This window comes from Dipteris shenzhenensis, chromosome 3, assembly GCF_047967505.1.
Source record: "Dipteris shenzhenensis isolate YYH24624 ecotype China chromosome 3, Dip_SZ_1.0, whole genome shotgun sequence".
NCBI classification, from domain to species: Eukaryota; Viridiplantae; Streptophyta; class Polypodiopsida; order Gleicheniales; family Dipteridaceae; genus Dipteris; species Dipteris shenzhenensis.
In genome coordinates, this window is record NC_141598.1 from 30,428,545 (window position 1) to 30,456,021 (window position 27,477).

General features: G+C 50.1%; 1 protein-coding gene across 1 annotated transcript in view; it reads left to right on the top strand.

Annotated features, from left to right (window-relative positions):
• The window catches only part of LOC147903644 (dynein regulatory complex protein 1-like), a 180,781-nt gene that overhangs the window by 24,188 nt on the left and 129,116 nt on the right, over positions 1-27,477 (top strand). Inside the window, exon 3 of the mRNA XM_087372207.1 lies at positions 16,970-17,070. Coding sequence (XP_087228333.1) covers positions 16,970-17,070 — 101 coding nt within the window. The remainder of the gene's footprint in view (positions 1-16,969; positions 17,071-27,477) is intronic.

Consider the following 27,477-nt stretch of genomic DNA (forward strand, 5'->3'; position numbering starts at 1 on the left):
GGATATGCATGTTCTACTTGACGCACCTTTCACCAACACAGAGCTCAGGACTGCACTTTCAGCCCTTCACAAGGGCAAGTGCCCAGGTTTAGATGGCCTCACCCCGTCTTTTTTCATTGCATTTTGGGATATGATTGGAGACTATATTACTTCAGCCATGCAGGCCATTTGGGACTCTGGCGAGATGCCTGAATCGCTTACAGAGGGCCTCATCCACCTTATCCCAAAAGGAGGTAGCAGAAATTTATTGTCCCAGTGGAGGCCTATCACACTTCTGGGGACTTGTTACAAGATTCTGGCCAAGGCTATCAGCCTCCGATTGCAGCCACTTCTCCCTGATCTTATCCACGACACTCAGACGGGATTTGTGCATGGCAGAAGTATTTTTGATAACATTTTTTCTTTCTGGGAAGCTTCAGAGTGGGCCATGCAGAGTGGCCAGAATCTTGCCATTCTACTGTTGGATTTTGAAAAAGCTTATGACAGAGTAGATTGGAGTTTTTTGGAGGGCACCCTTCTACGCTTTGGATTCACTGATGTTTGGATCAGAGGTGTTTCCTCTTTGTACAGATCAGCCCATAGCCAGGTACTTATTGGTGGGGTAAGGGGTGAGAGATTTCAGATTTCGAGATCAGTCCGTCAGGGATGCCCCCTTGCTCCTTTCCTTTTTTTATTCGTGGCCGAAGCTATGAGCATCTATGTTAGATCTCAAGCTGACATCTTTGGGCTGAGACTTCCTATCAGAAGAGAAGAGGAGCTGCTTGACAGTGAGTTGGCTGATGACACAGCGATTTATTTGGATGCCTCTCCACAGACATTGACTTCTTTCAGGACAGCATTGGATTTATTTTGCTTGGCGGCAGGGGCGCAGATAAATTGGCATAAATCCAATGGCTTTTGGATCAGTGATGAGGACACTCCAGTTTGGGGACTTGACATAGGGTTCACTTGGGTTCAGAGGGGTGTGCCTATCAGGTATTTGGGCTGCCAGGTCGGCTTGGGTATTTCTACCACGCAGCAGTTTGCTCCCGTGTTGGAGAGCATCAGAAGGAAGCTTCTCTTTTGGAGCTCAGCCAAGCTGGATCTTGCCTCTAGAGTTGTGGTGGTCAACCAGGTCCTCTTGGCCACGGCCTGGTTTATTTGTTCATGTTGGTGCCGTTCTAGGGACTGCATCATTCAGCTCAGAAGACCGATCAGGAACTTTCTCTGGAGTGGGCTTGATGGCACAGCAGATGCCTTAGCCAGAGTGGCTTGGGAGACCCTCATCCTCCCTACACAGGATGGGGGTCTCAATATTATTGATCCAGATTTACAGTGCAGAGCCTTACTTTGCAAGTTAGTGGTGCGAGGACTTATGCCAGGATAGGAACCGTGGAAGGACTTTCTTATCAGCAGCATACAGAGGTGCACACCTTCCTCAGGAGGAGACTGGATGAGCAGTGTTAGATGGATTTTCACCTCAACACACCTCAGATCACCTTCATCCCCTCTCATGGTTGCCATTCTGAAAGCTTGGGCTAGTTTCAGAAGCTCTCTTTGGAGGATTCCTCCTTCCTCCCGGGAAGAGATTGATAGGCAGCCCATCATGTGGAACGACAGTATTTTAGATGATCGTGGCAGACCACTGGGTGCCTCACTCTACATGCAGTGGGCTAGGTGGGAGAGGGGACCTGCTTCTTCTTTGGGATCTTGGAAAGCCTTCCGTAGGCTTCCAGAGGAAACCAAGTCAAGGTTGACAGGACATCTCAGAGGGAGTGCAGGGAGGATCTTGCAGATTGAGTCAGCCCTTCCAGAGGCTTGGATAGACACAGTTGATATGCCTCTCACTACCTCCACTTGGGCAGGTACTTTCTCGAGAGGCGGGGTTCCACTTCAGGTCTTAGCCTTCCGAGGTGCACAGGAGGATGCTTTGGTTTTCAGTGTCCAGGATGGTGGCAGATTGCTCAGATCTACAGATGATATATTGCTTGAGTCTGCTTTTCAGCCTATCAGGGTCGTAGGCCTTTTGATGCAGGGATCAGATTCAGAGTGGTTCTTAGACCCTGACCCCCAGTTACTCTCCACCGGGTCTTGGAGACTTTGGCTCTATGGAGGAGTTCCCATCAGGTATTTACAGTGGGACCCTGGAGAGTGGGAGTGGATTGACGCGGGGCATCGAGAGAAGACCATCCCCTTCTTTCGTTACACGGTCAGTAATGCCAGGAGATTTCAGCTCAGTAGTAGAGGCTGGAGACCCTCCAGAGTTTCTCATTGGGAGACTTTTGGTATTACTGCGGATCAGCAGAGGTACTTCTGGAGGAGGCTCTGGAAATCCCACAGGAATAGAAAGATCACTATCTTCTTTTGGCTTTCTATTCATGGAGGGATTGCAGTGAACCTTTGGAGGTCCAGATTCGGAGCCGACCCTACTTGCCCTCGTTGCCTTTCTGCTTCGGAGTCTATTCAGCATTGCTTATGGGATTGCAGACAGGCGAGATTGATTTGGATGGGGATTGCCAGGATCTTCAGTCACTTTGCCCATTCCCCACTCTTTATGACTTGGGGCTCGGTGGCTTGGCTTTTTCTTACAGGACCTCAGGTTTTCTATGAGGGACTTGACTCCTCCCGGGCCATTTCGGTTCGACGTCATCGGGTTGAGCTCTGCTCGTTGGATGTGGTTCCACACCGTCCTTTTACAGCTGTACATGCCTCTGTGGATACTTCTTGGGAGATTATAGCGAGCATAGCAGCCTGGCATATCTGGAGATCCAGATGCACAGAGGCTATGGAGGGTACTCAGGTTCATCCCTCGCACACATTGGCTAGTATCTGGACAGACATCGTACACACTCTGATGGCCGTATGGACGGGTATGCAGGGGGACTCCCGTGCAGCCTCAGCTAGGAGGGCTTCTTTCTTCAGGGAATGGAAGCATTCTCCTTTCTTCTCTGAATCTACTACAGGGTTGAGATGGCACTTTCAGCCTCAGCCTTGGTTTCTTTCCACCTCACTCTGAGGGGGTTTTTTATTATCCTCATGATTTCATGATGTATTCCGCTTTGAGCTTGCTCTCGCGGGTTTTTGTTCTTACTTAATAGAAGTCTTTTTCATGAAAAAAATGTTTCAGAACTACTCGGCATAAGACCTCTCTCTAGGACCCTGGATCACCACTTCACTTGTGCTACTCAACACCAGCAGCGTCCCACCGTGATTGCCATAAACTGTCTAAGGGGTGGGGTTCCTATCCTTCCGGAGGTGTTACCGGAGGCCAAAGGCCACTGGCATGAGAAGCATGAGTGTTGCAATGCTCTAATGCAATGGATCGCACAGAGTGCACCATGCAGTGGTGTGCGAGTGCCGTATGCTATACTGCAGTGAACGATGACGTACGAGTGCACTATGCTAAATGACAATCACTTGAGAACTCCACAGCATAAGGAGAATAAGAAAATCCGTCATACACTAGTGATCAATCCCCATATCCGGAAAGAGACAAGAAGAATGAGAAAGTGACCAAGATGGCCAAAGTACATATCACTGGACCAGTGTCTCCAGGTCACAAGTCGCAAGTCACAAGAACACACAGTCTATCCCCATAGTAGACAGAGGGTACACACAAGTCTCTCCACACTCTCTCCTTGGTGAGCTCGTAGCTCCAGCCTCTATCTCGCCTCACACTCTCGTTTCTTCGGCTCCAGTGTCGAATGCTTGCTGAATGCCCAATACCTCCTCTTCCCCCTTCGCCTTCATTCTCATCCCCGCCTTGGAGGGTCCCTTCTTCGTTGAGAATCTCCCCCTTTCTTCCTATTGGTCATCTTCTTATCTCCTTAGCTGTTGAGGATAGCCGTTGTGCCGTTGGCTCTCTTGATGGCTACGGTGACTTCCTGACTCCCGCCAGCCTCTTGTAAGCAGGATGGTGTAAATTCTCCATGTGCAGGTGAGCTGGATCACCGCACCACTAAACCATTGAACCACTGTGTAACTGTAAATACTTCTGACTGCTCCATGTGCTAAGCTCACTCTCCATGTGCGCAGCTCTCCATGAGATCGCCTTGGGCATGATACTCCTGGTTGACCTGTGGTTGACATGTTTCGATGCATGGTTGCCTCAGATAGTACTCCTAGATGAACCCATGTGGTCAACTCCTCGTGTCGTGTGGTTGACTTGTGTTGATACATGGTCAACATGTGGTCAACACTTGTCGTCATGTGGTCAACGCCTGTTGTCATGTGGTTAGGAGTGTTTCTATTGTAACACCCTATAAATAGGGCCCCCTCCCTCCCTTGTTTCTCATTTCAGTGCACACTTGTGCAGCCACCAGTGGAGGGTTTTTTTCCAGCAGTTGAGGAGGTTTTTCCCGAGATCCTGTGCAGTCTCTCTTGTTCTTTGGTTTTCTCTTGTGAGTGTTTGCTGTTTTCTCTCCATCATCGCTCCGCACCGCTGCATTTCTCACAATAGCCTACCGACATTCTTAAGACAACATTATGTCCTCAGTTTCAGTTGTATTGCAATTGTTTTGTTAACGTGAAGTATCTTTTGGGACTGTTATGATAGCAGATGGTACCATGATAATATATATGTAGCTGTTAAAGCTTAATACAAAAAAATTTGTTTGCCCAAAAAAGGAAAAGACTCTAATAGATGAATGCTGCTTAAGTTCAAAAAATGCAGAATTTCTCCAAGTGCTTACAACCAAAGTCAGGAAATTCTTGTTTTGTTAGGAACATGATAATATGGTTGGTGTAAGTTTTAATGCCCCGACATCTTTTTACTTGATGTATGTTGAATTTTGTATTCTTTTTTTTTTCCATGAAAAAGACTTCTATTAAGTAAGAACAAAAACCCATGAGAGCAAGCTCAAAGCGGAATACATCATGAAATCATGAGGATAAATAAAAAACCCCTCAGAGTGAGGTGGAAAAAAGCCAAGGCTGAGGCTGAAAGTGCCATCTCAACCCTGTAGTAGTTTCAGAGAAGAAAGGAGAATCCTTCCATTCCTGAAGAAAGAAGCCCTCCTAGCTAAGGCTGCACGGGAGTCCCCCTGCATACCCGTCCATACGGCCATCAGAGTGTGTACGATGTCTGTCCAGATACTAGCCAATGTGTGCGAGGGATGAACCTGAGTACCCTCCATAGCCTCTGTGCATCTCGCTCTCCAGATATGCCAGGCTGCTATGCTCGCTAGAATCTCCCAAGAAGTATCCACAGAGGCATGTACAGCTGTAAAAGGACGGTGTGGTACCACATCCAACGAACAGGACTCAATCCGATGATGTCGAACCGAAATGGCCCAAGAGGAGTCAACTCCCTCATAGAAAACCTGAGGTCCTGTAAGAGAAAGCCAAGCCACCGAGCCCCAAGTCATAAAAAGTGGGGAATGGGCAAAGTGACTGAAAATCCTGGCTATCCCCATCCAAATCAATCTCGCCTGTCTGCAATCCCATAAGCAATGCTGAATAGACTCCGAAGCAGAAAGGCATCGAGGGCAAGTAGGGTCGGCTCCGAATCTGGACCTCCAAAGGTTCACTGCAATCCCTCCATGGATAGAAAGCCAAAAGAAGATAGTGATCTTTCTATTCCTGTGGGATTTCCAGAGCCTCCTCCAGAAGCACCTCTGCTGATCCGCAGTAATACCAAAAGTCTCCCAATGAGGAACTCTGGAGGGTCTCCAACCTCTACTACTGAGCTGAAATCTCCTGGCATTACTGACCATGTAACGAAAGAAGGGGATGCTCTTCTCTCGATGCCCTGCGTCAATCCACTCCCACTCTCCGGGGTCCCACTGTAAATACCTGATGGGAACTCCCCCATAGAGCCAAAGCCTCCAAGACCCGGTGGAGAGTAGCGGGGGGTCAGGGTCTAAGAACCACTCTGAATCTGATCCCTGCATCAAAAGACCTACAACCCTGATAGGTTGAAAAGCAGACTCAAGCAAGATGTCCTCTGTGGACCTGAGCAATCTGCCACCATCCTGGACACTAAAAACCAAAGCATCCTCCTGTGCATCTCGGAAAGCTAAGACCTGAAGCGGAACCCCGCCTCTCGAGAAAGTACCTGCCCAAGTGGAGGAAGTGAGTGGCATATCATCTGTGTCTATCCAAACCTCTGGAAGGGCTGCCTCAATCTGCAAGATCCTCCCTGCACTCCCTCTGAGATGTCCTGTCAACCTTGATTTGGTTTCCTCTGGAAGCCTACGGAAAGCTTTCCAAGACCCCAAAGAAGAAGCAGGTCTTCTCTCCCACCTGGCCCACTGCATGTAGAGTGAGGCACCCAGTGGCCTGCCAAGATCATCTAAAATACTGTCATTCCACATGATGGGTTGCCTATCAATCTCTTCCCGGGAGGAAGGAGGAATCCTCCGAAGAGTGCTTCTGAAACTGGCCCAAGCTTTCAGAATGGCAACCATGAGAGGGGACGAAGGTGACCTGAGGTGTGCTGTGGTGAAGATCCATCTAACACTGCTCATCCAGTCTCCTCCTGAAGAAGGTGTGCACCTCTATATGCTGCTGATAAGAAAGTCCTTCCACGGTTCCTGTCTTGGCATAAGTCCTCGCACCATCAACTTGCAAAGTAAAGCTCTGCACTGTAAATCTGGATCAATAATATTGAGACCCCCATCCTATGTAGGGAGGATGAGGGTCTCCCAAGCCACCGTGGCTAAGGCATCTGCTGTGCCATCAAGCCCACTCCAGAGAAAGTTCCCGATCGGTCTTCTGAGCTAAATGATGCAGTCCCTAGAACGGCACCAACATGAACATACAAACCAGGCTGTGGCCAAGAGGACATGGTTGACCACCACAACTCTAGAGGCAAGATCCAGCTTGGCTGAGCTCCAAAAGAGAAGCTTCCTTCTGATGCTCTCCAAAACGGGAGCAAACTGCTGCGTGGTAGAAATACCCAAGCCGACCTGGCAGCCCAAATACCTGATAGGCACACCCCTCTGAACCCAAGTGAACCCTATGTCAAGCCCCCAAACTGGAGTGTCCTCATCACTGATCCAAAAGCCATTGGATTTATGCCAATTTATATGCGCCCCTGCCGCCAAGCAAAATAAATCCAATGCTGTCCTTAAAGAAGTGAGCGTCAGGCAATACCAATAGCAATACAGAGAGGCAGTTTGAGAGTAGGTCCCCTAAGTTTTAAACCAGAGCCCGCAAAAGTTCCTGCGAGCTTCCCCCTCCCCCGCCGTACTTCTACCTCCCCTAGCCCTCCTCCTCGCCTCGACCCTCCCGCCCGCCGCTGCCGCCGCGCCTCACCTCGCCATCCCCGCCTCACCTCCGCCCTCACCCTCCCTCGCACCTCCGCTCACCCCCCTCGCAACCCCGTCTCACCCCTCCCCTCACCGCAGCCCCTCCACCCTCACGCTCACACCCCGCCTCACCCCCGCCTCGCTCCGCCCCCCCTCGCTTCGCTCACCCCTCCCCGCTCCGTCCCCTCTCCCCTTGCCATTCCGCTCCACCGCACCCCACCCCGCTACCACTCCGCTCACCCCTCGCCTCCCGTTCTGCCTTCTCACCCCTCGCCTTCCGCCCCCGCCCCCTCTCGCCTCTCCGCCCCTCCGCTCCACCCCTGCCTCCCCCTCTCGCCCTCCGCCCCCGCCCCCCCCGCCCCTTCGCTCCACCCCACCCCTCCGTCCCACCCCTTCCCCCCACCCCCCGCCCGTCCTCTCGCCCCACTCCGCCTCTCCCCCGCCCCCGCTTCCATTCCCGCCTCCCCACCTCACCCGCTCCCCACCCCCACTCCTCCACCCCGCGCCACCCCCGCTTCCTGCCCTCCCATCCCGCTTCCTCCACCCTCCGCTCTCCATCCTCCCGCCACACCCAGGCTCCACCCTCCCGCTTCTACCCCTCCTTTTTTGGGTGGCAGCCTCTTCCTCATCGGAAGCCTCGCAGTGTGTCTTGGCGGTATGGCGGCTCCCTGCCCGGAACCAGAGGCCCAGACGGACCCTCCCTCTCCAGATGCCTACCGCGTCATCCTGACAGAGCAACAATCATCTCGGGTTCAGGAGGTTGCCAATGACTTTGCCCTTACCTCTGTTTATGGCAGAGTCATTGGACATTCCCCCTCCAGATCAGCCATCAGGGACTGGCTCCAGTCCACTCTCATGCTAGAGGACGGCCATATTGAGGAGGTGGCCCTTATGGGAAGGGGCATCTTCTGGCTCAAACTCTCCACTGCGAAAGCTGCGAGCAACCTGTTGCTGGCTCCCCCACGTCAGTGGATGGAAAGATTATCATGATAGTCTCGTGGTACCGTGGATTCAGCGCAGCAGATTTTGATGCTCGGTTTTGTATACCTCGCCATCCAGTGACGCTAGTTTTTCCAGGTCTTGCTGCTGAGCTGCGGCCGATTGTCAGGGACCTGGGCTCCCACTTTGGCTGGGTTATGCACGATACTTTCGCCGATGCGATGACTACGGCAGGAGCCCCCCGAGTCCGTGTGGCTATGGCGGATCCTGCGACTCTCCCGGCAGTGATCGAGATCGTGACAGATGCCGACAGCATCACCCAGAGCATGGTAGTCACCGGACAGCCAGGACAGTGTCTGAGGTGTCACGGCTTTGGGCACCTAGCGGCTGTTTGTCCACGCTTCGCCAGCTCTTCTCGGCCTCCCCCGCCCCCCCTCTCCGCCCCCGCCCCCCCCTTCGGGCAGCCACGCCAGGAGGAGCAGAGGCAGCTGGAGCTCGGACCAGAGTTAGCTGGCAGCTGGACTGAGGTTAGAAGGAAAAGAGGAAAGAACAAGAAGATTTCTGATAAAGGCAAAGAGGCAGAGGTTACCCAACCTCTGCAGCTGCACCTCAGAGACCCGACAGGCAGCCGCCCCAGGGACCAGGGAGAGCATCTTCTTCGACGGTAGCCCGCCCTCCACAGCCTCAGGTCCCCCTCTCCTCCTCTCCCTAGCCTCTCCCCATTCAGCCCCAGTCCATCCCCCATCTGCACCCCATATCTCCCGACCCACAGCTTTCAGCCCCCTCCTCGTCCTCCTCAGTCTTCTCCCCCTCCTCCTCAGCCCCAGTTCCAGATGCATCCCCTCCCCTCCCCCCCCCTCGCCTCTTTCAGCTCTCCCGCAGAGCTAGCTGCACTGACGGTTCCTCAGCCGAGGGCAGCCCCCGCTCCCCCTCCTCCTCCTCCTCCGCTAGTCGCCCTTGAGGAGTCTGAGTTGCCTATTTCCCAGCCTCCTCCCCCTCCCCCTCCGCTGGCAGGACACCCTGAGTCTACACCATCACCAGAGCAGGCTTCTCTGTCCGCTAGCCCCTCAGTGGCAGACTCTGACGGGCCTCAGCTTCAGGAGAGAGAGCTCCCCCACGACTTTTACAGATCCAGCCCCTGGGACTACTTGGATGTGGCCGACCTCGAGACTTTCCCTGCTTACCTCGACATCAGTATCTTCCTGCTCCGCAAAGGGGCGGATGGGAAGATAGCCGCCTTGGCCCCCAGGGATGGCCCTAGCTTTGCTTTCACGTTCCTTAGCGACGGCACCGAGACCTGGACAGACGACTCGGTCTGGGAGGCTCTCAGAGAGCAGACACATGCTCAGGTTTGCTCCTAGGCCCGTCCGGTGGGCAGCTTCTCGAGACTCAGTGGTCCGAGGGTGACGTGCGCCGCCAAACGCTTCAGACTGATTGTGATCCTCAGGCCCCCCCTGTCTTGGCCCCTCCCCCAAGATGTTAGAGCCTGGATTCCTCAGAAACTCCGTGCCTTCTACGGTATGTCCACCTCAGAGATCTCGAGCTGGCTCGAGAAAGCTTTCATTCATGGTACCAAAGGTCTCTCGCCTTTGCTGAAGGTGTTGAAGGACGGGCAAGACGACCCCGCTTCCCCCTCCAAACCTTCCCATAAGCATCAGCGCCTCTAGTCGGAAATGTCAGCTTCTTCTTCGACTTCGACCGCGAGCAGACAGTTGTTCGCAGCCTCCCAGTCCTCACCATGAGCCTACACCTCGTATCCTGAAACGTGAACGGGTTTCACTCTTCTGGCACCCGTGGTCCTAGGAAGCTCATTTTGAGACAGGAACTTCAGCCAGCAGTGATTGGTCGTTTGGATGTACTTCTGCTCCAGGAGCACAAGCTTTCTGCGGCTCACTCCCGTAGATGCGGGAAGATTCTCCCTGGACGCTCATACTTATTGGGAGCCCTCGATCGGCGCACTGGGGAGGAGTGGCGGTGTCTGTACCTCCGTGGGCGAGCAGCTAGCTCAGGGAGTTTTCGGTCATGGCACGCTGATACCAGGCCGTGCCCTGTGGGTAGGCCTGGATCTGGAGGGCTCCAAAGTTGGAGTCCTCAACATTTATGCTCCCACAGATCTCCGTTGTAGAGCCACCTTCTGGAGGACACTTACAGGGATTCTCCCAGACATGGATTCCTGGATTGTTGAAGGTGACTTCAACAATCTGGAGACCTTGGAGGACCAGCTGGGCAGAGGACCGGAGTTTACAGGTATGTCTCAGGTAGAGCAGTCGGCTTGGGACTCTTTTATCTTTGCGACAGGAGGAAGGGACAGTTGGCGAGACCCGTCCTTCCGACGTTGGCACGGGAGTTTGTACTTCTCGTGGGGCTTCCGCAGGGAAGGAGGTAGACTCCTAGAGAGGCTGGATAGATTTTATGTTAGTGATTGGGCCATCGGCAGAGGCGGTCAGGCGGGTATAGTTCCAGGGACGACACTTTCCGACCATGCGCCTGTGCTCTTATCATTAGACTCGGCGGCTCAGGCCCTTCCCCCCCGCTCATGCCGGATTCCCGACTCCATTTTCTCGAGGGAGGACGTGCACAGCAGTATTTGCAGTCTTTGGGACAGAGACGGGCGAGTGCGTGGATCTGGTTGGTTCGGTGGCGCAGGCTTTGCAGGAGTCCAGCCAGATCTGCCAGCTTGCAGCCCTACAGGTTCGACAGGATTGGTGGGGCAGAGAGAGAGCTCTTCGGAGGGACCTCGCCTCCATTTAGCGACTCCAGCAGGCATCCCCGGGCTCGGAGGAGCTTCGGATCCAGGCCCTTCGAGCCAGAGCCCTTCTTGAGGAGACACTCCAGCATCGCTCAGAGTTTTCCTATCACGCCTCTCTCTCCTTTTGGGCCCGGAAGGGTGACCGGATGTGCAGGGAGTTCTTCAGGACGCATGGCCAGAGAGCTGCAGGTGATCAGCTTCGGAGTCTCAGGACTGCGGAGGGACACATCGTTACGGATCCGGGAGAGGTCTTGGGGTTGGCCACTGACTTCTACAGGACCCTTTTCCAGCAGGAGCCGCTTGCCCCTCGTACTCGACGTGCCCGTGAGGAGGTGTGGAGGCACACTCCATCCCTGGTCCAGCCTAGCATGCAGGCGACGTTGTTGGCACCGTTCACCACGGATGAGATGCTGGAGGCCTTGATGGCCATCGATGGACAGAAATGCCCAGGTGAGGATGGGCTATCCCGAGCATTCTTCACCTCCTTCTGGGACCAGATCCATCAGCCCCTCCTAGCAGCTCTTCAGAGGATTTTCAGCAGCGGTTATATGCCAGAGAGCCTTTCCTCGGGACTGATTTGCCTCATCTCGAAGGGAGGAGATAGACAGGAGATCCGTCAGTGGCGCCTGATCACTCTCCTTACTACTGCCTACAAAATCCTCGCCAAGATGATCAACGCCAGAGTTCGGCCTCTACTCCCAGACCTCATCCATGACACTCAGACAGGCTTTGTCCAGGATCGCAGTATCCTGGATAATGTCTTCACCTTTTCAGAGGCGGCGGAGTGGGCTCAGCACAGCGGATCACACCTTGCCATCCTACTTCTCGATTTTGAGAAGGCCTACGATCGAGTGGACTGGTCCTTTCTGGAGGGGACTCTGGAGCGGCTAGGTTTTCCAGTAGGTTGGATTCAGGGTATTTCAGCTTTGTACAGGACAGCTTCTAGCAGAGTCATCATTGGAGGCAGGATGGGTGAGCGTTTTAGCTTGGAGAGATCAGTGCGTCAGGGCTGCCTCCTTGCTCCTTACCTGTTTCTCTTCTTCGTCGAGGCTATGACTTACTACCTTCGGGCGAGGTCTACAGGGATCAGGGGTGCTCGCCTTCCACTCTGGGAGGACACGGAGCTCTTGGACTCGGAGTACGCGGATGACACAGCCCTGTATGTCCAGGACGATGAGATGATGCTGGAGAGGGTGAGGATGGCCCTGGAGGTCTTCTGCTCGGTTGCGGGTGCGAAAATCAACTGGAATAAATCAGTTGGTTTTCTCACAGACCCCGGGGCGTGTTCTCAGTGGGGGAGGTTTTTGGGTTTCAGGTGGATCCCACGGGGACAGACAGCTAGATACCTTGGTTTTCAGGTTGGCCTGGACATCACGCCAGTTCAGCAGTTTCTTCCGGTGCTAGATTCCATCCGACGGAAGCTGGCTTTCTGGAGCACTGCTAAGCTTTCCCTTGCAGGTCGTGCCCTGGTAGTCAACCAGGTCCTCCTAGCCACGGCTTGGTATGTGGCTTCCTGTTGGTGTTTCTCGAGATCCAACGTGGCACAGCTCAGGAGGTTGGTTCGGAACTTCCTTTGGTCCGGGGAGGATGCCCTCAGAGATACCAGAGCCAGGGTAGCTTGGCAGACAGTCATTCTTCCACAGGCTGAGGGTGGCCTGGGGGTCATCGATCCAGAGCTTCAGAGTCAGGCCTTGTTAGGCAAGCTAGTCATCCGCGGTTTGACCCCGGGGGGGCAGACGTGGAAGATGCTACTTCAGCAGGGGGTCGGTTCTTGTGTCCTGCGCCGAGGTGGAGAGTGGCTACCATCCCTCAGGTGGATCTTCACTTCCGCCCCGCTCACTCAGCCCCGTTCCCCACTCGTTCGTAGCCTCCTCATGGTTTGGAGGCGGCTCCGCCTCAGTCTCATTCAGTCCCCTCCTAGCTGTCAGGAGATCAATCGCCAGCCGCTTATCTGGAACGGTCAGGTCAGAGATGCCGAGGGCCTTCAGTTGGGGGAGAGATCACATATCAGGTGGGATGGCTGGATGAGGGGGCCAGCCCGGTCCCTTCGAGTTTGGAGAGACACGTACAGACATCTGGAGACGGCTGATCTCGCAGACGCAGCTGGAGGTGCATGGGGAGCCCAGGCGAGACGCACGGAGATCGACGGCGCGATCCCAGCTGATTGGTTGGTTCCACCTGAGCCTCAGATCCTCATGCCGGGTGACAACCGTTGGCTGGGACAGTTCACCCCCCGTGGCATCCCACTGGTGGTCGCAGGACGTATGGACGACTCCTCTATTTCCTTCTTCGCGATTATGGGGGATGGACGACTCAGGAGAGAGGATGCACTCATCGACCCCCTACTCCCATGGCAGAGGGTTCGGGTCGTAGGCCTTTTGGGAAAGGTTTGGCGTACCGATCCTAGCATTGAGCAGGATCAGATGCAGCTTTGGCGACTCTGGCTCTGGGAGGGGCGGGCCTTGTCAGAGCTTGATTGGGACCCAGGAGAGTGGAGTTGGCCAGAGATTGTGACTGGACAGGGACCGACCTCCTTCTTTGCCTATAGCACGACTCTGGGTAGGCGAGTTCTTGGGAGGATGCAGAGCCGCCCCCCCACCCAGCGGCCCAGCTGGTATGCACAGGGTATTTCCAGGTTCTTTTTGCAGTAGAAGGCCTTGTGGGAGAGCTGGCGGCCGCGGAAGATCTCCTACTTCCTGTGGCTTCTTGCCCACAAAGGTCTTCCAGTGGGGAGCTGGTTGCGGCAGATAGGCTAGGACGGATGCTGTCAGATCTGCCATGAGGATGAGGAGTCACCAAAACACTGCCTGTGGAGCTGTACTCGCGCCCAGGAAGTGTGAAGGTGGACTTTCGGGATTCTTACTCGCGCAGCACCGGAGCTAGGTTTGATCACTTGGGACGCGTTCTGTTGGTGCAGCACCGCACCTGGTCTCCATCACTTATTCGAGGCATGCCAGCAGGACCCCACTTTCCTTATCACACAGGGGACGTGGGGTCCGCTCGAGGGTATCCCGCAGCACCTAGCAGAGGCTGATACAGGAGTTCAGGAGAGGCAGCCAGTTTGGTAGATTATTAGCAGCATCGCAGGGTGGCACATTTGGACCTCGCGTTGCGCGCAGATCCTCGGCGGCACCTCCTTATGGACTACCCAGATCATGACGGATATTTGGAGCGAGATTATTCATACCCTCAGAGGCCAGTGGGACCAGATTCAGGGAGATTCCCGGGCCGGCCGGGAGAAGCGGAGATGCTTCCTCCGGGCTTGGGACACACAGGGCCTCTTCTTCGAGCAGACTTCGCAGGGCCTTCGGTGGCGCTACTCACCACCCCGATGGCTGTTCATTCACACTCGCCTTATCCCTCCGTGAGAGGTGATTTATTTTTGTACCTTTTAGGGCTGTGTCCGATTTGTGAACGCAGCCCGTCAGCTACAAGCTGACCTTTGTATCTTGCTCTCGAAGTAATATAATTAGCACTATTTTTTCGGCAAAAAAAAAAAAAGAAAGAAGTGAGCGTCTGTGGAGAGGCATCCAAATAAATTGTTGTGTCATCAGCCAACTCACTGTCAAGTAGCTCCTCTTCCCTTCTGATGGGAAGTCTCAGCCCAAAGATGTCAGCTTGAGATCTAACATAGATACTCATAGCTTCGGCCACGAACAAAAAAAGGAAAGGAGCAAGGGGGCCTCCCTGACGGACTGATCTCGAAATCTGAAATCTCTCACCCCTTACCCCACCAATAAGTACCTGGCTATGGGCTGATCTGTACAAAGAGGAAACACCTCTGATCCAAACATCAGTAAATCCAAAGCGTAGAACGGTGCCCTCCAAAAAACCCCAATCTACTCTGTCATAAGCTTTTTCAAAATCCAATGGCAAGATTCTGGCCACTCTGCATGGCCCACTCTGAAGCTTCCCAGAAAGAAAAAATGTTATCAAAAATACTTCTGCCATGCACAAATCCCGTCTGAGTGTCATGAATAAGATCAGGGAGAAGTGGCTGCAATCGGAGGCTGATAGCCTTGGCTAGAATCTTGTAACAAGTCCCCAGAAGTGTGATAGGCCTCCACTGGGACACTAAATTTCTGCTACCTCCTTTTGGGATAAGGTGGATGAGACCCTCTGTAAGCGACCCAGGCATCTCGCTAGAGTCCCAAATGGCCTGCATGGCTGAAGTAATATAGTCTCCAATCATATCCCAAAATGCAATGAAAAAAGACGGGGTGAGGCCATCTGAACCTGGGCACTTGCCCTTGTGAAGGGCTGAAAGTGCAGTCCTGAACTCTGTGTTGGTGAAAGGTGCGTCGAGTAGAACATGCATATCCGGATTCACCAACACAGGGATACTCTACCAAATAGCCTGTCTAGCATCCTCTCTATCGTGTGTCTCAGGATCAGCAGTAAGAAGGGTGGCATAGAAATCTGAAGCTATGCGTAAGACGTCATCAGGCTCTGTCTGTAAAACCCCATGTGAGTCAATAAGCTGGGATACACTCTCTCTACTATGTCTAGGGCCAAGAGTAGAGAAAAAGTGTTTATTGACTCTACCACCCATCTGAATCCAGAAGGACTCCCGTGCATGAAAGGCATACTCTGCTCTCTGATCAAGCAATAACTGCAGATGAGCCCTTGCTGCAGCAAGGCGCTCCTAAATCCAAGCATCTGAGGGCCGTTTCTGCTCTTCCCTCTGCAAAGCTGCCAACTGCTGGCGAACACCAATCTCACGTCTGAGAATATCTGGTCTCCTGGTACAAGCAACTGAGCAGTAGAAGTCGCTAATACCAGAAAGGGCAGCGGCTACATGTGATGGATATGGCTGCCCACCCTGGACATGAGCAAACCATATCTGCAGGGCTGCCTCTGTAAGGTCCTCCTCTGTGTAAAAGGCATCTAGAATCCTGATGCTGGCAGACCGGCCTCTCAAGTGAGGCTCTGAGATAGCCAGCACAACAGGGAAGTGGTCTGAAGTGGAAACCCCCGCAGCAATGCATACCGATCGACCTCTGTCTAGTGCCCAGTCATCTACATGAATCTGTCAATGCGTGCATGAATAGGCATCTGTTGCCTCCTGTTCGACCAAGAGAACAGGAGGGACTGTGGCTGAATAAGAAAGGCATCATCACACCAAGTATCTCTGCCACAGAAATGGAAAAGGAAGGCATCCCAAGCTGCTCTCTCCAAAGAGTGAAGTCCGCCTTCTCTACCCCCTTTTTTGTCTGACGGTAACTCGACCATGTTAAAGTCACCTCCAATCACCCATGAATCCACAATGGGGGCCCAGGAGAGCAAAGTCTTCCACATAAGGACACGTTCCCCTCTAATGTTGGAGGCATATAGGTTAAGGAAGCCAACCTTACGCCCTCCAATCAAAAGAATAATCCACTGAGCTCTAGAGGGGATAATGACTCCATGCCCAACAACTAAGGGGAGAACCGACTGCGAAACTGAAATAGAAGTGCCCCCCGTGGTGCCCAAGGCAGGCGACCAAAAAGTATGGCCAGAAAGCAACTTGCCTGACTTGGCACAATCTCTAGAATCCAGCTTGTGCTCTTGAATAAATAATATATCAATGGAACCCCCAGTAACACCTGGATGAAGCTGATCCCGGATCAGCTGTCTACGGCGGCGATGTGGGACGCCACCTAGGCCCTGTATGTTCCAACTGATAATCCTCATCGACGGGAGGATGTAGAGCGGAACATCTTACCCGACCTAGTGGCGGAAACAAACCCCTCAACAGGGGAAGACCTCCTACTCGAGGGGGGAGGGATGGAACCAAGTGGTGGAAAATCAACAGGGGAAAGAATCCTGGCACCGTAAGAAGAAGCCCTGTCAATAGGAAACCCAACCACTGGCTCCCCAAAAGTAGCAAATTTTGTATTCTTAATGCAAGCTTGTTTGGAAAATTGCTGATTTTTTCTCATCTTGTTTTACAATGGATTTCTACATGTTTAATGAAAGATTTAAATTGTCTCACCTTGTTTTACACCTACTGTTTGTCTTACTAGTTTTCCATGCAAGCTTCTTTGGACTGAGTATTCACAATGTATGGTAGGAGCAATCTTCTTCTTCAAGATGGAAAGGTAGAATCAACCAATCGCAATTTAGGGCTGAACACCCCTAGTATCATTGGGCGTCAGTCACAGATAATGAGAGGTTTGCTCCATAAGGTTTCCCTTTATTTGTGTAAGAGAAGATTTGAATCGATAGATTGTAAATGGTGGTTGTTTTTAAAGCAGAGTATAATGGGTTGCAAAGATGTGAAATCTTTTAGAATATTTGCACAAGCACCACTTGTTTAGCTAATAATAAATTGTGCATTTATCCTTAATAAGAGATAGAGAGGTGTTGACCTTAGTGGCTCCAATTTAATTACATTGCATTGCAAACCTAATAGAGGAAAAGCTCATTTGCCCCCGACACAAAGGTATTATTTAGCTAGTATAAAACTTCATGTGATGTATATTTTGTAAGGCCAAGACTTTAGCTTTTGTTCCTTGGTTTTGAGAGTGTTATGCAAGCAAAATTACTTTATCACTTTTGGGATGTACTTTACCATGTAAGCATAATTTAATTTTCATCTCTTCATATTCGTATGCCTATAAAATAATGGGTTGTTCCAGATCTTTTAAGGAAAATTTTGCTGCAACAAGTTGCTCATTTGAACATGTAATGATTAAATCATCTCACATAGGTAACTACAAGAACAATGTTCTTTGTGTCTTTTTAATGGATTTAGGGTGAAAACTTCTCGAATGAAATGGTAGTCAATTTGGAAGAATCCATGGCTGGAAAAGAGCAGGAATAGCAGGCAGAGTATAACAAATCACCTCAGTTAATCACGTCATTCGTTGAGCAGCTTCAATCGTTGGCCAGCATCTCAGAGGATCTCATAGTGAACTGTTTCACCAAAGTGTTGCTGTAGATGGCGGGCTAGAGAGGGCTGTAGTGCTGCTGTAGATGGCAGACAGCGAGCTGCTCATCTAGCTATAGAGAGAAATGCACAAAGGAGAGGAGGATGCACAGGAGGCAAAGGCAATTGCTAGGGAAGAGCAACAGCACGGGCAATAGAAGGTAGCGGGCTGAGGGAAGCAGCAGTAGAAGGTAGCGGGCAGAGGGAAGCAGCAGCGTGGGCAGTAGAAGGTAGCGGGTTGAGGGAAGCAGCAGCGTGGGTAGTAGAAGGCAGCGGGCAGAGGGAAGCAGCAGTGTGGGCAGTGCGCAGCAAATCCATGCTGTAGAGAGAGGCCCAGCAATCACGAATAGCTAGGCAGGGCAGATGGTGCAGCGAAATCCGCAGCAGCTTCAGCTCTAGCTCCACTCAGCTTGAAGAAGATGGCAGTGCAGATTTGATGGTGACCAACAATGTGTCATAGATGGGCAGCATTCAGCTCACGTTGATGAGGCTTGGGTAGGAGGAGAAGAGAGCTCAAGGAAGGAGCGAAGAGGGCAGCCTTCCAAGGAGGAGGGAGAGTAGCTTCATTCGCCTCCCTCACCTCAACCTCTTGGAAGGGAAAGGGAAAGCAGGGCTAGGAACTGTGAAGAGAGTGGGAGAGAAGTAAGGAGTTTCACTTGCAGCTTTCTCACATACACAATGGGGGAATACACACAAAGGTGGAGGCTGAAAACAGTTTCCTTCTTCTTAGTTGTAAAAGCCAAAAGAACTCTCTCTTAGTACAAAAGGAATAGGTGAACCCTATATGTGGGTCTCAAAACCAAACTCATCTAACTAAGGTGGCATACTAACTGAGCCACTAACTAGAGTACATAAAGATAGCTATCATCCAGCTATTATTCATGGGCGGTGTACCAACCGCATCTGTAGCTAACAAGTCGGTGACATAAATGCACAACGGTCATCCTGGCATATCACGAGTGGATCTCAATATCTCAACACTCCCTCTCGAGCTCAATCCCAATTCCTGCACTCTAAGCAAGTCTTTGAACTTGCGCAGCTTCTCTGCGCCCAATACCTTCGTGAATATGTCAGCTACCATCTCAGCCTGTCATCCCATATTTGGACAACATGTCCAATTCATACTGCCTCTGCAAGAGCCATATCCCACTTGTGGATCTAATCACCTCAATGCCCAAGAAGTAACGTAGCTCTCCCAAATCCTTCATCTCAAACTTCTGCTTCAATAGCATTTTCACATGAAGGATATTTTCATCACTATCACTTGTGATGATCAAATCATCAACATAAATGACAAGCATCATAATGCCTTTCTCTGTTTTTCTCACATAAAGTGAGAAATCTGCCTTGGAAATTTGAAAGCCAATAGTGACAAGATACTGTCCTATCTTGTCAGACCATGCTCTGGGTGCTCGCTTCAAGCCATACAAGGCTTTCTTCAACCTGCAAACAAACTCAAGATGAATAACATGCACATAACCTGGTGGCTGCTCCATATAGACCTCTTCTTGCAAATCACCATGCAAGAAAGCATTCTTTATATCCATCTGATGTAAAGACCATCCCTTTGATGCAGCCATAGCAATGACTGCTCTTACGGTTGCCATCCTTGCAACCACCGGACTGAATGTTTCTTCATAATCAATGCCATATGTCTGTGCATACCCCTTGATAACTAATCTTGCCTTGTATCTGTTCACAAAACCATCTACATTGTGCTTCACCTTATAAACCCACTTGCAGCCAATTGCATTCTTGTCTTTAGGCAAAGGCACAAATTCCCATGTAGCATTTGCTTCTAAGGCATCAATTTTTTCATCCATGGCTTTCTCCCATTTTTCTTTTCCCATGGCTTGCTCAAAAGAAGTGGGTTCTGGTTCTTGTATCACTTTGACCATATAGGCATAGTGAATGACTATAAATCCATTATATTTCAGCCTATCCACGGGATACTTAACTCTAGTAGACCTGCGCAAAATAGACTCACTGTCAGGTGCTCTCAAAACATCCCTTGTCTTCCTTACTCCAGGTGTAACAACAGAAGGAATACCCAACTCATCATCAAGGCTCTGTTCTGAGCCACTGGATTTACCATCCACATAAGAGTGACCTGCATTTACATTAACCATGGGCTGATCTACTTTCTCTTTTCCCTTTCGTGATACTTGCATACCACTATCTGCATTGCTTTGAGGAGATTCTCTTGATCTTAATCTGCATGCCCATGGCGAAGTATGTGAACCACTGCTAGAGGACACTATAGATCCACTAATATTTTGTGATTGCTGCTGTGAATTCTGTGCAGCATTACCATTTTGTGCATCTACATCATCCATCACATTTACCAACTGCTCATCTCATAAAAAACAGCATCTCTGCTCACTACTGCTCACTATAAACTTACGAGTAGAAGGGTTATAGCATCTATACCCTTTTTGCTGCAGATAATAATCAATAAAGATGCACTTCTCAGCTCTTGGATCCAACTTGGATCTCAACTCATCTGGCACATGAACATAGGTAATGCAACAAAAAACTTTTAAATGAGAAATATCTGATTTCCTACCAGTATACCTCTTCTCTGGCGTCATGCCATGTATTGGTGCAATGAAAGTCTTGTTCATTATGTAGACTGCTGTAGCAACTGCTTTAGCCCAATAATAATCTGGCAGGTCTTTTTCGTTGAGCATGGCACGAGACACCTCTGCAATATGCCTGTTTTTCCTTTCTGTAAGTCCATTTTGCTGTGGGGTATGACTGCATGAATATTGCTGCTTTATGTCATGCTCTTGCAGGAATCTTGCAAACTCATTTGAGAGGTACTCTCCCCCTCCATTTGACCTTAGGCATTTTATTTGCAGGCCTGTTTCTTTTTCAACCATAGCTTTAAAAGCTTTGAAATGCCCAGACACTTCACTTTTCTTTTTCATAAAATACACCCAAACTTTTCTGCTGTAGTCATCAATAAAAGTAACAAAATAATGACAGGCTCCAATAGATGCAGCTTTAGTAGTCCACACATCAGAGTGGATTAATTACAATGGCCTCTTACTCTCTTGAACATGTCTAGAAAATGGTTTCCTTGCGTGTTTTTCAAATTGACAGGCTTCACATACGTTATGCATTTCTGCAACCTTGAACTTAGGCTATCCTGCAATAATATTTTGGGCCTGCATTAATTTAAGTCGTTGTACATTAACATGACCAATGCGTTTATGCCAGATATCAATATCTGCAACCACACTGGTCCCATGTGCAAACATTGCTGCACTCAATTCAGGCATGTTTGCATCCAACGTAAACATCCTTCCCTTCTTCTTTCCTTTTGTTATCAAGCGATCTTTATTTTTCATATCCTCAACAAAGCATCCATGAGTGTTAAATTTGACCTGCAAGCCCTGCTCAACCATTTGACCAATAGAAACCAGGTTCTTGGTGATATTCGGGACATGAAATACATCAGACAGGTATTTCTTTTTTCCATCCTGCATAGACAAAGGAATTTTACCAATCTGCACAATAGAATATGCAGTATCATCACCAGTCTCGACAAATCCTGGTCTTTCCATTTTCCTTGCATCTTGCATTCATTCTGCATGACCTATCATGTGGTTTGATGCACCTGAGTCAACATACCACACATCATTACTTTCTTCTGCACTTGTCACAGAATTGGTCATGTGCTGCACCATAAACAAATGCTCATTTTTGTCATCATCCTGTCGACTAGAGGATGCATAATTGCCTTGCTGCAGTTTTCTATTCATGATGTCATTCTGCTTTTTATAGTAGTCTTTAGCCATATGACCCATTTTACCACAGTAGTAGCATTCAACATTGCTGTTTGCATTTTGGCCTCTCTGTCATTCACCACGACCTCTTTGGCTCCCCTTGCCTCTAAAGTTACCACGTCCTCCTCCATAGGACTGGTTTTCTTGAATTTGTTGCATATTTTGATTTCTGCCACGGCCTCCAGATTGGCCTGCTCTACCTCTGCCTGTACCTCTGTCAGCATTTGAGTAGAAGACAGTTTCTTTTGAAGTTCCTCCTGAAGAAGATGCACCACCATTTCTCTGCTCTTCAGAGATTAGAAGAGCAATCAACTCCTCAAAATCAAAAAATTTTTCACGGATGGCAATGGATGTTCAGAATTGTGCATAATACTTTTCTAGACCATTCAAGGTCACAGAAACTAAATCATCATCTTCCACTGGCGACCCAATGGAAGTAAGTGCATCTGCAATCTTCTTCACCTTCATGTGGTAGTCATTGATGCTCATATTTTCTCTCTGCGCATTATGCAACTCCTGCTTGAGCTGCATTTTCCTAGCTTACGTATTCGTGCTATACATTTTTGTCAAAGTATCCCATGCCTCCTTCGGCATGCTTGCATCCTGAATATGCACAATCATAGAATCTAAAATACTGATAGACAGCCAGTACATAACTTTCTTGGCTCTCTCATGCCATCCTTTAAATGCCTGCAACTCTTGTTGATTGGGAACATTAGGAATAATTGATTCTTGTTCAGCTCCAGTATTGAACTTCTAATAGCCTTTTCCCTTAAGGAAATTCGTCATTCTAAACTTCCATGCTTGGAAGTTGTTCTTGTCAAGCTTTTCAGTGACAATCTGTGAAAGAGCATCAGACGCCATTATAGAACACTGTAAAATATTCTGTCACTGCAAAAAACACAACTTCTGCCTCACAAGGGCAAATCTGCAAATGGACCTGAGCAATCTGCCACCATCGTGGACACTAAAAACCAAAGCATCCTCCTGTGCATCTCGAAAGGCCAAAACCTGAAGCGGAACACCGCCTCTCGAAAAAGTACCTGCCCAAGTGGAGGAAGTGAGTGGCATATCATCTGTGTCTACCCAAACCTCTGGAAGGGCTGCCTCAATCTGCAAGATCCTCCCTGCACTCCCTCTGAGATGTCTTGTCAACCTTGATTTGGTCTCCTCTGGAAGCCTGCGGAAAGCTTTCCAAGACCCCATAGAAGATGCAGGTCCCCTCTCCCACCTGCACCACTGCATGTAGAGTGAGGCACCCAGTGGTCTACCATGATCATCTAAAATACTGTCATTCCACATGATGGGTTGCCTATCAATCTCTTCCCGAGAGGAAGGAGAAATCCTCCGTAGAGTGCTTCTGAAACTGGCCCAAGCTTTCAGAATGGCAACCATGAGAGGGGACGAAGGTGATCTGAGGTGTGCTGTGGTGAAGATCCACCTAACACTGCTCATCCAGTCTCCTCCTGAAGAAGGTGTGCACCTCTATATGCTGCTGATAAGAAAGTCCTTCCACGGTTCCTGCCCTGGCATAAGTCCCCGCACCACCATCTTGCAAAGTCAAGCTCTGCACTGTAAATCTGGATCAATAATATTGAGACCCCCTTCCTGTGTAGGGAGGATGAGGGTCTCCCAAGCCACCCTAGCTAAGGCATGTGTTGTGCCATCAAGCCCACTCCAAAGAAAGTTTCTGATCGGTCTTCTGAGTTGAATGATGCAGTCCCTAGAACGGCACCAGCATGAACAAACAAACCAGGCCGTGGCCAAGAGGACCTGGTTGACCACCACAACTCTAGAGGCAAGATCTAGCTTGGCTGAGCTCCAAAAAAGAAGCTTCCTTCTGATGCTCTCTGAAACGGGAGCAAACTGCTGCGTGGTAGAAATATCCAAGCCGACCTGGCAGCCCAAATACCTGATAGGCTCACCCCTCGAACTTTTCTTAAAAGGCACCAAGTTTCGACTTTCTTCCTTTAATGATTCATGCCTACTAAAAGCCATATAGAAAGGAATCTCAAATTTTAGTATTCAAGTAGAAGTACAAGAAAGTTTAGGGGTCCAAGGTCTCTTCAGAGGATGAGATATCCTTGCGTAAATTCCAACAAAATTTTGTGATTTCTTGTATAGACAAATGCACGAATAATTTTAGCTTCACCTGTAAAAAGTTTTATTTGTAACCCTACTAGAACACCTTCCCATCTGTAAGCCCCCATATGAGGAGAGCATGGGGGAGGTGTACTTAGGGATTAGGTTGCTGCCACGTGGACAACGCAGCATTCAAGCATTCACAAGAAGGCACATGGGGCTTCCACATGGGCAGCGCGGATGGGGGCTGCAATGTGGGCAGCACAAAGGGATTCATACTTGGCAGATTTGGAGCTCCTTGAAGGCCTGAGACAATGCGAAACAGCCATGCGTCAATGCAGGACTGTACGGAGCAGTCAGGAGCAGGATTGCACAGAGATTCCAGCTTGGAACACTATGGATCTGAAGTGGGTGCAGTACGGACTGTTGCATAGGTTGTACAGACTTGGAGCAAGGGTTTCCAAGGGCTCCGGATGAGGCGAAACCGATGCAGCAAGAATGCACCTGTTTGGAGAGGCATGTGGGCCTGAAGGAGGCCCTGGAACAGGTCAGGGCAGGGGCAGATCTGCTTGAGCTAGTGGCTGGATGCCACGTGGCCAGGCAGGGTCTGGAAGGGCCTCAAGAAGGGAACCTACTAGTCGGTTTTCTACAGACCAGGGAGCTGGGCCCTGTTGGAATACGCATGGTCACCTCCCCATCAAGGCCCCATACGAGGAGAGCATGGGGGGGATGAGCCAGCATACATAGAGCAAAACATGAAAGCATGGGGCTGCCACATGGGTAGCACATGGGCTGCCGTGTGGGCAGCACAAAGGAGACTTACATGGCAGATCTGGAGCTTCCTGGAGGTGTGAGACAGTGCGAAACTGCCATGTGTCAGTGTGTGACTATACAGGGCATTCAGCAGCAGCATATGGACTTTGGAAGACATAACAACATCCCGGGAGCTTAAAGGAATAATACGGAGCAGGTGCGCCTTGTGTACGGCTGGGTTTGGAAGAACTGTACAGACCTCTAGCAAAGATACCAGGGGCTGGAAGTGGCCTCACAGGGAACCCAGGCATGCTGGCTGGTGTGGTGAAAGGGCTAATTTTGCTCGTAGGAACACTCATCCAATGCACACCAGTGGGTCAGCCCAAAATAGATTGCTCCATATGCAGGGGTGCAGAGAGCTTTAATATTGTAGGATGGCCTTAAGTTCGACAACAGGGTTGGTGCTGCAGAGAATGTGTCCTTAACACCTCGATAATCCCCATACTGGGGAGCAAGCTGCTCAAACTGAGACTGACTAAAGGGCTGAAGTCCTGCTGAGCATCGGGCATCTGCCATAAAACCCCCACGTGGTGTAGAGAATGCATCTTGGCTGTCCGACTGATCCCCATGCTGGGGCATAGGCTGCTTGCCCTTGTCAGATAATGCATGTGGGGCAACTTGGCCCTGTTGTTGGCCAATCCTCTGAGAGATTTGCTCACTAATTTGCTGCCCCAACTGTAGATATGTATCATGGATCTTGGAGGATAATGCTTCAAGGAACTATGCTTGTGCAAGTTGAGGGGCTGAATTGTAGGAACTTCTGTACCACCAGTGGTTGTAGGAACTTCCGTATCACCAGTTGCTGCACTTATTGTGGTAGGCACATGCTCATGTTAAGCAGCCTCATCACATAGTGTCCTAACAATCTTAGGTGACCTAGGGACCCCCCCCCCCCCCCCCCCCCCTTTCCCCGTCCTCGGCACCCCAAAAAACAAGGTATTTTTTCCCCAACCTCTTTTCAAGGCCTTCTACAGCCCCGTTTGGGCTCATTTGGGCTCCATTTTGAAGCCTCTTCATCAAGCTTTGACATCGACATTGCTTGTATGTTGCACACAGCATCAGGTGCTATTACTGTAGCTTTCACTTCTATCTATCTCATTGAGCTGCTTCTTTTTATTGCATTATGTTCGTACTCGCTTGTGGGTACACAAACCTAATCCCAAACTCACTAAACCTAATTCCTCTGACCGTACTTGCTTGTGGGTATCTCATTAACCTAATCCCAAACTCACTAAACCTAACCACACCCATGCTAACCTAATCCATGAACCAAACTTGTAACTAACCCAAGTTGAAAACTAACCTATGACTTAATTGAGCCAAATTGTTTAGACTAAGCCATAGTGGGCGACGGGCCAAGCTACGACGGTGATGGACGACAAGAGGCACGGCGAAGCACAGTGTAATGTGGAGCAAGCGGCGTGGGCATAATTGGGGCGCTATTTGTGGAGAGGAGGCTATTTGGGACTGTTGGGATAGGAGGTCGGGGTGGCGGATTAGGCGCGTGGCTGTTCGTCACATTAGGCGTGGGATTTAGGCAGAGAGGAGCAACTATGCTTTTTGATAGGCAGCGGTTGAATTTGTTCTGCCCTGTGTTCACGTAGATAGGCGGCTAATTCCTTATGTGGTCTTCCTCTTCAAAAGCGTCCTCAGTCCTTGGTTCCACAATTCTTCAAAAGGCATGCATTTCTTGTGTGTGACGACAGAACAACTTGCAGGCATATCTCCATCAGCTCTGTGCACCTACCCGCTGCCCAAGTCAACGATTATATGTGCATCAACAGAGAGGCAGATGTGATTGGTGTGGAGATGATTCCTTGGAGTGGACAGGCTGCAAGGCAACTAGATCTTGGGCATGTTACAGTCCGAGCGAGGAAATATGAAGACAAAGGTGCTAGGGTTGGCGGACCTCTAATACCAATTTAGAAAAGGGGTAGGAAACATATTAGAGAAAGCGGGATTGAGGAGAGGAAGGGAGAGAATGAAGGAGGAGGGGCAAAAAATGTGGGAAGGGGATAAAGAAAGAGAGAAAGAAAGTTTATTAATGTCTATGAAAGACCAAAGGGTCTATGAGACTGAAAGAAACTAGATACAATAAAGCCTAAGGGTAGGACCACTAAAATGGGCTCGTAGTATACAAGGCATATAAAAACATAGTGATTCTCTACCTCGGTCTCCTGCATATCACATAAAGTGCAGATCTGTCTCTCATGTGGAATGCCCTCTTCTTGGCTTGTCTCTACTCATAGCCTATGTTAAGATCCCTGAAATTACCCGATCGAGATCCTCAGTGCATGTGGGAGATGAATCTCGGTGTAGCTTGGCGGTTCGATGAACCCCTCCTCTGAGATCCATAAGCAATGATCTCTGGAGAGGCTTAGTTTCACCAAAAGCTCAATAGGTGCCAACCAAGTCCTGCATGTGTAGAGTTGCGAGAGGTCCTTTGTGTGACTTGGTTCACCTCCTGACAGGTAAGCGGAATGGATGGAGCCTCAAGGCTATACTGAAACGGTGGCAATTTGTTAATCTATAGCCCCAGGCCTATGAGCCATCTACATGCCCTAGCATACCAGCTCCTCCAATCCCCCTCTGCCTCCAATGCCTCAATGAAGTAAGGGTTCGCCATGGCAATCTGTGTTGTCTAGTTTTCATGGTACCAAAGTCCCTAATCCTATGAAGATAAGTGATCACTTGGAAGACTGTATCAAGTTGTAGACGGGTGGCCCCAAACTTTACAATTATGATCTGATGTGGGACTGATGGTTTATTGTGGATCATGAGAGCGAGAAGCACAACCTGAAGTCTCTCTATGCGGACCAATCTATCTCCGATAAGTCTGTCCCTCAAAAGGGATTACCATACATCCCTGCCGGGTGGATCAATGAGTCAAAACAAAGAGACTTGGTTTTGGGATCATGAAAATGTGAGTGAAAGCATTGACGCTTGAGTCCACCCAGTGCAGCA